The sequence below is a fragment of the Cyprinus carpio genome, chromosome A9 (assembly GCF_018340385.1).
Source record: "Cyprinus carpio isolate SPL01 chromosome A9, ASM1834038v1, whole genome shotgun sequence".
In the NCBI taxonomy this organism is placed as follows: Eukaryota; Metazoa; Chordata; class Actinopteri; order Cypriniformes; family Cyprinidae; genus Cyprinus; species Cyprinus carpio.
Genome location: NC_056580.1, coordinates 20,834,188 through 20,849,504, shown reverse-complemented (window position 1 = coordinate 20,849,504; position 15,317 = coordinate 20,834,188). Strand labels below are relative to the sequence as shown.

General features: G+C 42.9%; 1 protein-coding gene across 1 annotated transcript in view; it reads right to left on the bottom strand.

The window, feature by feature from the left end:
• Positions 1–627: 627 nt before the first annotated feature.
• LOC109095779 (low-density lipoprotein receptor-related protein 1B-like) overlaps positions 628–15,317 on the bottom strand; it is a 281,776-nt gene continuing 267,086 nt past the window's right edge. Inside the window, exons 84-92 of the mRNA XM_042764066.1 lie at positions 9,715–9,876; positions 8,824–8,998; positions 8,350–8,454; positions 4,675–4,788; positions 3,643–3,719; positions 3,252–3,342; positions 2,344–2,494; positions 1,752–1,826; positions 628–1,177 (exon numbers count right to left, since the gene is read on the bottom strand). Coding sequence (XP_042620000.1) covers positions 1,037–1,177; positions 1,752–1,826; positions 2,344–2,494; positions 3,252–3,342; positions 3,643–3,719; positions 4,675–4,788; positions 8,350–8,454; positions 8,824–8,998; positions 9,715–9,876 — 1,091 coding nt within the window. The 3' untranslated portion in view covers positions 628–1,036. The remainder of the gene's footprint in view (positions 1,178–1,751; positions 1,827–2,343; positions 2,495–3,251; positions 3,343–3,642; positions 3,720–4,674; positions 4,789–8,349; positions 8,455–8,823; positions 8,999–9,714; positions 9,877–15,317) is intronic.

The window sequence follows — 15,317 nt, the reverse complement described above, 5'->3', positions numbered from 1 at the left end:
AAAATTCCCAATTAACAGTACGTTCGATTTCCTCCGGTATCCATGACATGACAAAGATCCGTGACCTATACGTGATATCTTGTCCTAGGTCTGTTGTCTAACAGTGATGAAGTCAATTTTGTCAGCCTTAATTTGCTTGATGAAGCCGGTGTAGTTGTATTGCTGAGCTCAAATGTAGCTTTAAGCAGGCAAAGTAGCAGAAAAGTAGCATTTTTTTTTTTTTTTTTTTTTTACACAGCCTTCTTTTAAACCACCAGACTGTAATTTAATGACCATCAAACCAACATCAGCTCTGCAAGAATGTTGTCAAGCTGTAGACCAGACTGCACTTGGTCAATATTTCCATTCAGCGCTGAGCTATCCCAGCATGCCACATGGTTGGGGTTCACAAACATGATTTATAATTGCAGCATTTTTGGGTGGTGGAAATGAAAATTTGCATCATGAAGCAAAAGTAACACTGGATAGATATAAACTAATTTCTTCATTAAGAACTGACTGAAGTCAAGTGTAGCCCTATGTTGTGAAAGAAAGCGGTAGGGGGGAAATAAAAAAGAAAATGTTACAAGAATATGACAAAAACTCTTATAATCACAAAAATATCACATCTATAACAAAAAAAAATAATAAAAAATGATAATAATACTATAACGGAAATGAAAACTTTCACAGTGTAATGTGAAGTAAACACTAGAAAGAAAAAATGCCAGGCTGTCATGATGCCCCAAGGCAATGTACTTAAAACTTAGGAAGAAATAAACACACAAATTAAACAATTTTGCTTTGTTATCTCTCCACAATGTGCAACTGAGCAGTTGTGTATCACAAGTGCATTTCAACAAAAATGCAAAAAAATTAAATGGATAATATGACTCCAAATATTGCAACAGACATGAAGGTGCAATGCTGATGGTGCCAAGAAACCAAATATAAACAAGATATCTGGAACCTGATAGGAAATAGAAAATTTTTGTTTTGCTTGTGTTTTATACATTTTGTACATTTAAGTAAAAAAAGAGTACAAAGTGTAGTCAGGCTATGCGGCAGTTTCTCGAATCGTCCCCTCAAGTTTCTTTGGGAGTAGCTCTCTCCTTTCGTCAATGTTGATGACTGGTTTGCGACAGTTCTGACCATCGAGGTACATCTTTGCGTACATCGGATTGGAGTAGTTCATTGGCTGTTTGGAGAGAAAATTGTGGAAAATTAACATTCATACTCCCTTTAAAAAATGGCAGAATGGCATATTAAAGGAAAACTTTAATTAATTCAGATGAATTGTTTCATAATAAATAATAATTGATTAAATACATAAAAAATACTACAAAGAGGAAATAAATGGAAAACAAAGTGCAGGATTTTGAGAAAGCTGGTTCAAGGAGTCGGACTGCAGCAGGAATCAAATGTGGTTTCTGTATCATCATTTGGATTGGTGCTTTGAAAAGCATATTTAATCATGCTTATAGTGACATGCTGATGTCAGCAAAGGATGATAAATATTTTGTAACTGTCACTCACAACCCCATCAACCTCACCTCCTGCATAAATCAACCACTAAAAATGAGAAACATAAAAAACCGCAGCAGAAGTTGAGCTGTAAAGCCATGCACATACTATCACTGCCAAACGCTTTGACACATTCATGCAAACTGCACATGGCACGTACATGCAAAAATATCTTTTAGAATGACTTTGTTACACGTGACACTTAAGTCAAAAAATTGACAAAGAACAAAGGAGCCCAAGGTGATCACCTGTCCAGGTATTACTTCCTTAGGGACAGAGTGAATATTCAGCGTGCAATGGTCACTGGATTTTACACACCAGCCCTGGAACACACACAGTTGCCCCAGCATGCAGTTGACATTTAGAATGTCATTGTCACTAAACAACATCAGTGTAAACACTGCTATTAAGACAAATTTAGACAGAAACACGTACTGTACATAGCATGAAACAAACAGTCAGTAAAAAGCAGTATAGCATTATAACATTGCTTTTAAGAGGCATGATTACACTTTAGAAACAGATGTCAGAGTTATTTCTGTGCAAGGGTAAAAAGATTAATGTTTGCAGCTTTAATGAGGCAAATTCTCAAGGTAAAAGCAACCACAGGAACAGTGGATATTTTTCATTGGGTGGGAGGATTCAGGAAAAAGATAAAAGCCTTGGTGTAAAGCCATAGGTAATATTACATATTTACACTTCTCATTTATTCAACAGATATTTTACAGGAGAGAACAGAAACATGTTCTTTTTGGATCTACCACATTGATATTTATGGATTTACATCATCAACTTCAGAGATTTCTTGTATTAAGGGTGTTAAAAATGCCAAACACAAACCTTGTGGGGATCAAGTGTGAAATTTGGTTTGAGAAGGCTTCCGGCATCTGCGTGGTTGTCATGGGCCACCTCATACATGTTGTAGGATGGATTGTCTATCTCCACATTAATGCCTCCATTAGTTATGGGCTGCCGCTGTACACGTTTCCCCCTGCAAGATCGAAGCAATTCAAATAGCTGCAGATGTCTAGAGACTGCTGTTTTTATGTGCTGTGCATTTTTGAACATGCACAAAATACAAAGTGGCTTATTACTAGGGATGTCAAATTTAGATGATTACAATGACACTTAAAAAATAGCAAGGCGTGATGCAACATAAAACGTACATCTGTCTGAATGCTTATATATCCAGCATTTAAATGTTTACAATATTACAACAAATAAAATCCAAACAAAACTCATTTCTAAAATAACAAAAAAAAATGAACAATGTTCTAAATAAAAAAAAAAAAAAAAAAAAAAAAAAAAAGTTAAATAAAAAAAAAAAAAAAAAAAAAAAAAAAAATATATTATATATATATATATATATATATATATATTATATATATATATATATATATATATATATATATATATATATATATATATATATATATATTATATTATATATATTTTTTTTTTTTTGTCATTAACAAATTAACATAAAATTCTACACTAATATAAATAAATCAATACTACAGATATGGTATTGATTATTTATGTAACACACACACACACACACACACACACACACACACACACACACACACACACACACACACACACACACACACACACACACGTATATAAAACAAACAAAAAAAAATGTTTTTATAACTCATATTTCATGATTTTACAGGGCTAATACCATTACAAATGAACAGACTGACAGCCCTTTAAAGCTTCAAATTGATGCAACAAAAAAGTACCTTTGTCGTCTTCTGCAGATAAAGACACCTGCAACCACTGTAGTAATCAGAATGACCAGCAGGACCAATGGCACAATGATAGCTATACTTCCTGTTTCACACAAGAAAAAGCCAGAAGTAAAAGCTACTATTAAGTCTATTTCTCCAGGTGTCTATGCAGGTGGAACAGGAAATTATTAGATACTCCATCAAAGCAAAATTAAATAAACACCACTGCAGCTGAAAAGATATTAAACCAATATTTAACACAAAGCCCAGATGTATATTCAGATGTGTCGTTTGACTGATGAAATAACGGATCTTTTCATTTTAATAATTCAAGGACCGAATCCTTATTGAATTAGTAGAGGAGAGCTCTTTATAAAGCATGAAAGCTCTCTTCATTGCTCACCTCCAGCTGTGTTATCGGAGCGGCTGCTCTTGGGGGCTGGCCTCTCGCACTGCGTCCCTGACCAATTAGCTGAGCATCTGATTTAAAACAACAGTCAAAACAAACAGAAGGCAAGTCAGAAAAGAGATCAAACAGCTGACAGCTTAAACAGACACAGGCCTAAAATCTAGGAATAGTTCACCCAACAATACAATTATGTCCTCATTTACACACACAAAGCCTTGTGTGTGTGTGTGTGTGTGTGTGTGTGTGTGTGTGTGTGTGTGTCTATATATATATATATATTCTAAAATAAATTTAATCTATAAAATAATTAATAAAAAAAAATGATATATATAATTATTATTATACAATTATTATAAAATAATTTTACAAATAAATACAATCTGTAAAATAATTAATATAATTATATATATATATATATATTTGTAAAATTATTTGTAGATAATAATAATATTGTGTATATATATATATATATATATATATACTTTTTTGTGCAAATTTATGTCAGCTTTGGGTGCACTATCACTTTAAGAGTAGGTGAACGTGCAAACAAACTGAAAACACTCATTAGACGGTGAGCAGTAAAGCGGAAAGAAAGTCATGAATCATCTTATTTGTAAATGGAAGCGGTCCTGTGAGGGTCATGTTTATGATTAAATAGATGTTTGATGTTTATCAGCAGATGATATGAGGGTGAAGTCTGGATTGCACACATTAAAACTGTACACTATTTAACAAACCAAGTGCAGTCACCTTTTCTAATTATTTGACTGTAAATTAACTCCTCTCTAAGCTGAGACTGTACAGGATGTTAGACAAATAAAACAGACAAAAACTACACAAATCCCAATTAAATACAGAAGTATCTTGAAGGTGTAGGAAGCTGCTCAGTATGGGATGTTTGTTCTCCAGGATGGCGCTGTGGGATCATGGGAAGTGGACAGTGGGGAAGTATGCAGGGTAAATCAACTGGATGGATGGAGTGTGGTGGAGATGAGGCATCTAAATCAGGTGAACAGTGGGACCTACTTGCATCGAGGTTTGTTAAGGGCAATTATTGTGCATATTCCTTCATTCTGACAGTAGTAATCGCAGGGATTGGCCAGCTCATCACAACGCTGGTTCTTGAACCCTGCCGTGCAGCTGCAAGACATCGCAGTGAGGTGAGCACAGCAAGAAGTGAAATAAGTGTGAAGAACTCAGAAGAAATGTGCATGATCTGTATAGTTTCAGGATCCTTCATGTTTAATGACCATAAAATTAAATTCACTCCAGGGATTCTAGTATTCATGGTTCAACACTTTTTAACCCATGAATTTCCATGACTTTTCAATGACCTGTTAATTTTTTTTTTTTTTTTAAGAAATCATTTTATAAAGATAGCTGGCCAGCACTCCCTGGAAGAAGAGATTTCTTATTTCAATGAAAAATAAAGGATAAATAAAATAAATAGACTGATGTTATCACACTTTCTTTACATATGAGCAAAGAGCTGAGCATATTCACTAAATAAATTTCCATGACTTTTTAGTATTTTACTAATTTCCATGACTGTATAATGATTCAAAATTCCCAGATCCTTCCAGATTTTTCATAACTGTGAGACCCCTAATGATTCAGGAGTTTGAGATCATGGGGCTGCAAATTGAAATCTTGTTGACTGCTGCTTTTTTATATAAAACAATCCAAACTGTCAGAGTATGTATAACCATTCAGTTGCATTTTATTTTGTGATTTCACTGGGACGGAGAGTGAGCCGAAGAAAAGTGAAGTCTGTGCCTGAGCCAATCTCAGGTTTTGATGCTGAATGTTGCGTTAATTGCAGAAATCTAGCGGGGAGAGTGATACAATTGTAAATGTGTTGTTAATTTTTTAAGCTGGCAGAAACAATACCTTACAAAGAAATAAATAAATCTAAGACAAAATGGTCTTTAAAATAATGCTATTTTGTTCAGTGTAGAGTGTAGACCCCAAAAAATTGTTAGAGAGAAATTTTTGTTAAAGATTTCCTCCTGACCATCTTCTTCACATTATTTCTCATAAAATAATTTCATTTTATATGTAGTTATATAGCATTTTATAAGAAATCATTGGCAGACAACTTAACTGGTGATCTGTTTGCATTCTGGAGAATATTTGGAACATGCTTTTCTATTTTTTTCTTCTTGTCAGGTTGTCTGAGCATCTTGAAAGTAAATAACTGTGCTTTGAAGGAAATAACTTTGCCTTCCCAAGAATATATGATTCTAGGCTTTGATAAGGAATTCATTTACATTATATTCATTTTAGGTCAACTATCAGGACTTCTTGGCAGATACAGATCCATCATTCCATACATTTCCTGTGACTCAGAGCCAGAGAATGAAACACATTATCGGGCCTCACAATAAGAAAAAGCCCAAGAGATAATTTGCATAGAAATTGATTCCATTCTTTCGATTATGCCAGTCATTGCCACAAATGCCATTTAAACTCCATAGAACATTTGACGATTTTCAAAACAACCATTTACAACCTGTTTAAGTTTGGAGACTTAATAAAACTGGTGATAATTTAATGCTTGCTAACCACCATGCTTCAGAAAGCATCCGTTATATATGCCTTCTGTCACAATCTGTGTTTGCAGCTAATAAAATCTGATGGGAAGGAAAAGATTGATAACTGTAAACATCTTGCATAGGACAAGCTGGTCAGGAGGTGCAAATAGTATGTGAAATCATCAACGAGAAATAGTTAATCAAATAATTGTTAATCATTAACAATTAATAAAGAAAACAGGAACATATGACCCGCAGAAATTCTTTAAAGCAGGGCTTAACAGTATGGGCTTTTCACTAGCATTTGCAATTTAAAATTATTGTGGAAAATTATGAGTGCACAGGTGTGCAATCTGTGCATAACATCCCACACTCAATTCGCTGATAACTCGTTGATTATAATGATTACAATGAGAGTGATTTAGTTTTGCATAAGGCTGCAGCTTATTCAGTGTGTATATTATATGCTAGATGCAACACTGCAAATCACTGCTCTTTAGAGCTTACCAGATGTTTACAATTGATTTTAAATTCTAAATTCACAATTTATCTTGCATTGTGATGTAGAACAAATAAACAAACAAACAAATAAATATGTTCTGTTTAAATAAAATATTAATAATAAAGATGATAAATAAATAATTTAAAATGTATACAAAATACAAAATGTTGTAAATGTGGGTCACTGTAAAGCCAGTTAGAGTACATATATTGTATTGTGATAAATAAACAAACATATAAATAAATAAATGTGATTATTTTAAAGGGGGTGATTCTTTTCTATACCCACAGTGTGTGTGTGTGTGTGTGTGTATATATATATATATATATATATATATATATATATATATATATATATATATACATACACACACACACGCATAAATGCATGAGACAAGGTGTTAAAAAAACACTTTTTATATTCCCTGACTATTTCCAGAACAAATAGATAAATCTCTCAAATCAAAGTATGAGGGACACAATATTTTTTTTTTTCTGCTGGACATATCTGACAGCTTTGTGGCCTTACTACCTCTATTATCAACCTCCAAAACACATGGTGCTGTGCAAGGGTCCCTGCCTTCACCTGTTCCTGATCTTGCAATGGAAAAGCAAATTCATTCTTGACAAAACAAACTGTCAAGGTTTCTAAATGTATCCATTCCTGCTTGCCAAAGCAAACAAAGCTGGACTCCAGCTGTTCTCAGGATGGTGCCCCAATATACACAAGTCCACAGGGTGGACATCCTGTCAGCAGGTCCTGCACAGTGTGAGCCTAACCTCATCTTTATAAATGCAAAGCCTAAAAACAAAACAAAACAAAACTGCTGCACCTGACAACAAAACATCATGTCCAGTGATGAAAGCTCAAAAGCAATTCAGGATATTTCAATATTACTCTAACGTCCAACACATAGAGGACCTTTTATGTGATTTGTGCAAATGTTCCGTCACACTCAAGTTATGAGTTGAAGCTCTGACACAAATCAACAGATTTATGCATTCAGCAATTTCAGCTATGTTTAGTATGTCTGATTATTAATTTTAAAAAAATTATACACAATTAAACAATACTGTTCATAACTTTGGGGCCAGTATTTATATTTAGCTTGAACACAATAAATTGATCATAAGTGACAATCTTTTGTAACATTATGAATGTCTTCAATAAATGCATGTCAAATTTCAAATAAATGCTGTTCTTGTCAACTTTCTATTCAACAAAGATTTGCGTCGGGGTCCTGATCACCCTGTCGGGGGTTATTCTGTGAAACAGCTGGCTGGATGTATAGTGTATTTAGTAGGTCTGATGGTTAAGCCAACAAATTATATACACCTATACCGAGCAATATTAACAATAAAAAAAAAAAACATAATGAAGAAATAGCTTTGAGGCTTGATGTAATTTTTTTTTTAACCAGATGTAGGCTTTTAGGCACACAAGAGCTTGGCCTAATTATTCCTCTGTGCTTTTTAAGTCTGTCAAACTAAGTGCCAGTGTACAGCCCCCCCCCACTGAGGTAATTTTGGGCCCCATTGATGGGAAGTCTCTGACATCTTTATAACTTTTCTAAATGAATGGTAAGGCTTCCAAGGTTATGCTCCATGTGGGTCTAATAGCTAAGAATTGGAATGTGGACAAAAGGAGGAACTTAGTCATTCTTACTGGCAGAAGGGTAGGCTGGTGTCGGGGTCCAGATGACAGGTGCCTCCGTTATAGCAGTAGCCATCACACAACTGGCAGCTAGAGGCGATTCGACCACTTGTACAACTGGCAGAACGACAACACTTGGATAAGCTAAAAATGTGATTGTTGTGTAAACCGAGGAGTCATTTCAGTGTGAACTTAAATAATAAATTACATCAATTAGGCTTTGTATCATTATGAGCTACTTGAATGACACTGCAGTAGCTGGAACTTTATTATCCTGAATAGAATTATAATGGCACATCAACATAAATTCTATACTTAATTTGCTTTAGATGAGGAATGATTTTTAAGGTGAAACATGCAATTCCTATGGCAATACAATCACCAGACCGAACTGTAAAGATAATAACTGTATTCAAACATGTTTGCAATATTAAAATTCATCACATACATCTTTTTCAGAGAAATTTAAAAAAAGCAACAACTAACTTGCAAGCCACATCTCCTGTATCTCCATTGATGATACATGGTGCTCCGTGGCACCGCAGGCACTTGTCGACATCACACTTGACCCCTTCATAACGAGGTGGGCACACGCATTCAACGTGTCCTGAGCTGGACAGTGTGCAGGCCTGGGAATGAACGCAGTGGTGATGACAGATGTCTGTCAGGGAAGAAAACAAAAACAAAAAAACATATGTCCCTATTAAGGTTTGAGGGCACATTTCTTTCATATTATGCTCAAGTTTAATTAGAATTTTACAAAGCTTTAATGAGACTTAATTATCCGCATCAAATATCTACTGGTACTAAGATGAAAATGTGTCCCCCCTTGGGTGCACAGTACTGAAAATGCATTACGGGTGCACAGATTAAATTGTTTTGCAACAAATTATAATAACAAAGACTTTATAACAGCAATTTTTTTATCAGCAAAGCACAGGAACACCTCAAGGTTGTTACAGCAGCATTTAGAAAACCTCTTCGGGCACAGATCATTCAAATACTAGCAAATGCCCTTTCGAGTCAAATACGATATTTGCTTTCATTGGGCCTTTTTTTGTTGCTCTTGCCAGCTGTGAAGAGAAAGCTCAACAATTGTTCTATTAGCCATAACTTAGTGACTGGTCTTCTATGTAAAAAACACAACAAACCCCCACCACAAAAATAACCTTCTCTGGAGATCGTATCATTTTCTCCACATTTCTTTCTGTCTGGTACTTGAATGATTTGAACAAGCAATATGGATTATAATGATACTGAATTAAAAGGGTACAGCAGTGGATGTAATTACCTGCCATGGGAATCACTGACCTATTGAATTAAAATGCAGTTGCTGACCATTTCTGCTGGGTACAAGCAATCTCTTACAATACTTACGATAAAGACAGCGGTCACCCGTGTACTCTGCCAAGCAGCGACACACTGGCTGGTTTCCAGGGCTTATGTCACATGTGCCTCCATTCAGACAGTGATTATCACAGACCCGCCTCCCACAATTAGAGCCAGTGAAGCCTGTCACGCAGCGGCAAGTAGGTTTCCCTATGATTGGAGTAGACAAATGCGTCCATGTGAGCGTCTTATTCATGTTTTGTCCTTTTGGGTTTTACAGGCCATAGGAAATGTATCATTTTATAGTAGGCAATTTATGCGTAGAGCTGTACATAAGAACCATAAGTTGACTCCTGACATTAAGCTATTTGAAAACATCATTAACACCAACCAAATATCACAAGCTCTGCTGTAAAATTAACTTGAACCAAAAGCTTTGGTGTAAAAGTGCCCTGAGAATAAAAAAACTATGTAAATTAATGAGGTCATATAATTATGGTGAGTGTGTGTATCACAAGGGAACGTCATAGCATGTTAAGACCATGACATATTTCTCTTGGGAAATCAAGATCAATTCTTACATTAGCATACAAACCAAACGTCCATATTAGATTATAACGTCTTGGTTACGTATGTAACCCTCGTTCCCTGAAGGAGGGAACGGAGACGTTACGAATGGGATCTCGCCCGAGAGCCCAATCACCTTCGAGTGGTACAAAACGAGCCAATGGTACGCAAAGTACCTTGGTCTGCGGGATTTGCATCGCGAGCTCCGCCCCGCAAAGCGGGTATATAAGGAGCAACGCGAGCAACTCGCATTCAAGTCTTCGCTGAGGAGCCGAGCCAGTGACCCGGCCATTCAGCGGAACAGCGATGTGGCAAGGGGACGTAACGTCTCCGTTCCCTCCTTCAGGGAACGAGGGTTACATACGTAACCAAGACGTTCCCTTTCAGTCGGTCACGTTCGACGTTACGAATGGGGTCCCTTACAAAACGCCACATGGCTGTCTTCCAGCGACCCTTGTGAGTGATAGCACCCTGTAGTGAGGCCAGCACGAGTGAGGGCCTATAGCTCACACAGAATACACTGGGTAGCATATTCCAGCTGGATGTATGCTAGCAGGCCGCCTGCCCGTGGGAGGACTTACCGAAGGCAGGTATCTACCAAGGCGGTGATACATAAGAACTCTGAGGTACCCAGCCCGCAGGGTGGAAGTTTCAACGACAGAGCTGGCAAGGGGCTTGCCAAGGGAAAGACACATGCTGCAGAGAGACTTACTGTGGAGATACACACGTGGGATTACCCAGAAGAGGGGAATCACAACACCTGGAGGCACCTAGTCCCACACAGGGCTGACCAAAGGGCATGTACGCAAGTGTTGGACATCAACAGTGCTGGAGGAACCCAGGGTTCCGACTGAGGAACTCACCTGAGGGGAATAGCGCACGCATCCAGTCCGTGGAGTGGAATGGCGCAGCAAGCGGATTGACACCGAGCAGGTCCTTACTGGCCCGAAGGGGCGAGTACCCGGGAGGACACGGGCTCTACACGGAGATTATAAAATCTCGCGAATGTGTTAGGTGTCGCCCAGCCCGCAGCTCTACAGATGTCTGCTAGCGAGGCGCCATGCGCCAGCGCCCAGGAGGAAGCTACACTCCTAGTTGAGTGAGCTCTCACCCCTAGGGGGCATGGCAGGTCTTCAGCCTGATAAGCCAGGACAATGGCATCCACTATCCAGTGGGATAACCTCTGCTTGGAGACAGCCTTTCCCTTCTGCTGGCCTCCGTAACAGACAAAGAGCTGGTCTGAGGTCCTAAGGCACCGAGTTCTGTCCACATAGGTGCGAAGCGCACGTACTGGACAGAGCAGTGCCAAGGCTGGGTCTGCCTCCTCCAGGGGCAGCGCTTGCAAGTTCACCACCTGATCCCTAAAAGGAGTGGTGGGAACTTTGGGCACGTACCCAGGCCGGGGTCTCAGGATAACGTGAGAGTTAGCCGGCCCGAATTCCAGGCACGCTTCGTCAACTGAAAATGCCTGCAGGTCCCCGACCCTCTTCACCGAAGCCAAAGCCGTCAGGAGCGCAGTTTTCAAAGATAAAAACTTTAGCTCTACTGAGAGCAAGGGTTCGAAGGGAGCTCTCTGCAGTGCTGATAGAACCACTGCGAGGTCCCCAAGAGGGGACTTGCTGAGGGCGAGGAGGGTTAAGCCTCCTTGCTCCTCTCAGGAACCTGATGATCAGATCGTGCCTCCCAAGAGACTTACCTTCAACAGGGTCATGGTGAGCCGAAATGGCGGCCACATAGACTTTGAGGGTGGAAGGAGACAGCCTTCGTTCCAACCCCTCCTGAAGAAAGGAAAGCACTGACCCAATCGGACATTTCCAGGGGTCCTCACGCCGTGAAGAACACCAAGTGACGAAGAGGTTCCACTTCAAAGCATAGGCGTGTCTGGTGGCCATGGCTCTAGCTGAAGTGATGGTAGCTACCACCTGTGGTGGCAAGGTACCTAAACCTTCCGTGACCCGTCCAGAACCCACACATGTAGGTTCCACAGATCGGGACGTGGGTGCCAGAGGGTGCCCCGTCTCTGAGAAAGAAGGTCCTTCCTCAGAGGAATTGGCCAGGGACGGGCTGTCGCGAGGAGTACAAGTTCGGGGAACCAGGTCCGGCCGGGCCAAAAAGGCGCAACCATGAGGACCTGCTCCTCGTCCTCCCTGATCTTGCACAACGTCTGTGCAAGAAGGCTCACTGGGGGAAACGCATACTTGCGCAGGCCCAGCGGCCAGCTGTGTGCCAGGGCGTCCGTGCCGAGGGTGCCCTCGGTCAGGGAGTAAAACAACTGGCAGTGGGAATTTTCAGGAGAGGCAAACAGGTCTACCTGAGCGTCTCCGAAGTGTTCCCAAATCAGCTGAACCGACTGGGGGTGGAGTCTCCATTCCCCGGGGCGAGACTGCTGCCGTGAGAGCTCGTCGGCTGCACGATTGAGCCTGCCCGGGATGTGAATGGCACGAAGCGACCTCAGATGCTTGTGACTCCACAAGAGGAGATGGCGAGCGAGTTGCGACATGCGGCGGGAACGTAGACCACCCTGACGGTTGATGTACGCTACGGTCGCAGTGTTGTCCGTACGGACCAGAACGTGCTTGTCCTTCAGCAGGGCCCTGAAGCGGTGCAGAGCAAGACGTACTGCTAGCAACTCGAGGCAATTGACATGCCACTGAAGTCGGGGTCCTGTCCAGGAGCCCGATGCAGCATGCCCGTTGCACATGGCACCCCAGCCCGTGGCAGAGGCATCTGTTGACACAACAACATGTCTGGACACCGGTTGTAGGGGCACGCCGGCCCGTAGAAACAAGGGGTCCAACCACGGGGTGAAGTTTTGGCGGCAGGCCGGAGTGATGGTCACTCGGAGCGTGCCCCGTTGCCATGCCCATCTCGGGACTCGGTCATGAAGCCAGTGCTGAAGCGGTCTCATATGGAGTAACCCGAGCGTTATGACTGCCGCCGCGGACGCCATATGCCCCAGGAGCCTCTGACACAGTTTCCGTGGAACCGCTCTCTTTGCCCTCGAATTGTCTCAGGCAATTCAGCAGTGACTGCGTGCGCTCGTCTGTAAGCTGCGCGAACATGGCGACCGAGTCTATTTCCATACCAAGAAAAGAGATCCTCTGCACAGGGGAGAGCTTGCTCTTTTCCCAGTTGACCTGAAGACCCAGTCAGGCAAGGTGTCTGAGCACCAGATCCCTGTGCTCGCACAACCGTTCTCGAGAGTGAGCTAGGATCAGCCAGTCGTCGAGGTAGTTGAGGATACGGACACCTTGTTCCCTGAGAGGAGCCAGGGCTCCCTCCGCGACCTTCGTAAAGACGCGCGGAGACAGGGCCAACCCGAATGGGAGAACCTTGTACTGATATGCCTGCCCCTCGAAAGCAAACCGGTCTGTGTTGAGGAAGCATGAAGACATGAAAGTACGCATCCTTCAGGTCCATCGCTGCAAACCAATCCATCGGACGAATGCATTCGAAAATGCGCTTGGGCGTTAGCATCTTGAACGGGAGTCTGTGCAGAGCTCGGTTCAAAACACGCAAGTCCAGGATTGGCCGTAACCCACCTGTCTTCTTGGGTACTATGAAGTAAGGGCTGTAAAAGCCGGACTTCATGTCGGCTGGAGGGACCGGCTCTATCGCGCCCTTTGCCAGCAGGGTCGCGACCTCCGCGCGCATGACAGGGGCATCCTTGCCCACCATCGTCGTCGCGCGGACACCCCGAAACCTGGGGGGACGCCGGGCGAACTGAATCGCGTAGCCGAGCCTGAGCGTCCGGATGAGCCAGCGGGAAGGCCTGGGGAGCTCTAGCCAGGCTCCCAGAAACCGAACCAGCGGGGTCAAGGGGACTACAGGCATACCCACGGTGGGGCAGCGTGGTGGAGCAGACAGCCCCAGCATGGGAGGCATAGCGTCCCTTAGCGGGGGCGGAGTGCGGGCACTCGTCTGACTCCAAGCAGCAAAGAGGGCATGAGAAGGCGAAGCGTTCTCGAGCCGGCTTTGCATGGAAACTGGCAAGGGGAGAGGAGAACGAGAGCGGCGAGGAAGCACGTCGCCAACTGTCGTTCGTGGCCTCTTGGGACCCGGAGGTAGAGGAAACAGCTCTTTTAGTGAAGGTTTGGGTACCACCGGCCGCAGGGCCAGTGGCGGAACAAAATGAAAATGAGAACAAAGGATTCTCCCCCGGCCCTCCTCCGGGGGAAGGAGTGGTCCTGCTACCATCTCCTGACGAGCTGACGTCTCCAACTCCGGGTCGCCCGTCTCAGGAAAACGCCGCTTGGCCTGGCGTTTGGCAGGCTTAGGGGCAGAGACGGGTTGCGCCGCCCTTCTGCGGCCATCTCCTCGCTGCGGCCGGGGTGAAGGCTGCTGCTGTGGCCGAGCGGGAGTGGAGGAGGCCACAGGGGGGCGCCCTCGGCGACGAGCAGGCTGCGGCGGCTGCCGCGGCGGCGGGGTGAAAGCAGCAGTGGGCCGCCGTGGCAGGATGTGTCTGATGGCCTCAGACTGCTTCTGGGCGGCCGAGAACTGCTGGGCAAAGCTCTCTACCGAGTCGCCGAAGAGGCCATCCTGGGGGGACCGGGGAGTTGAGGAGCTGAGCCCGATCAGACTCCCTCATATCTGCCAGGTTCAGCCATAGGTGGCGCTCCTGGACCACCAAAGTGGACATCACCTGACCCAAGGAGCGCGCAGTGACCTTCGTCGCCCGGAGAGCGAGGTCGGTAGCAGTGCGCGCCTCCTGCAAAACCCCTGGGTCAGCACTGCCCTCGTGCAGCTGCCGGAGCAGCTTGGCCTGATAGACCTGAAGTGAGGCCATGGCATGCAAGGCAGAAGCGGCCTGGCCCGCAGCTCTGTAAGCCTTGGCCACAAGAGTGGATGAGAACTTACAGGCCTTGGAGGGCAGCTTGGGACCACCACGCCAAGCGGAGGCGCTCTGTGGACACAGTTGCATCGCAACAGAACGCTCCACCGGGGGGGGAATCCCAGCATACCCCTTGGCCGCCCCACCATCGAGGGCAGTGAAGGCGGAGGAAGTACCAGAACCGTTTCGGGCAGTTAAAGGTGCCTTCCATGAACTGGTTACTTCCTGGTGCACTTCCGGGAAGAAAGGAACC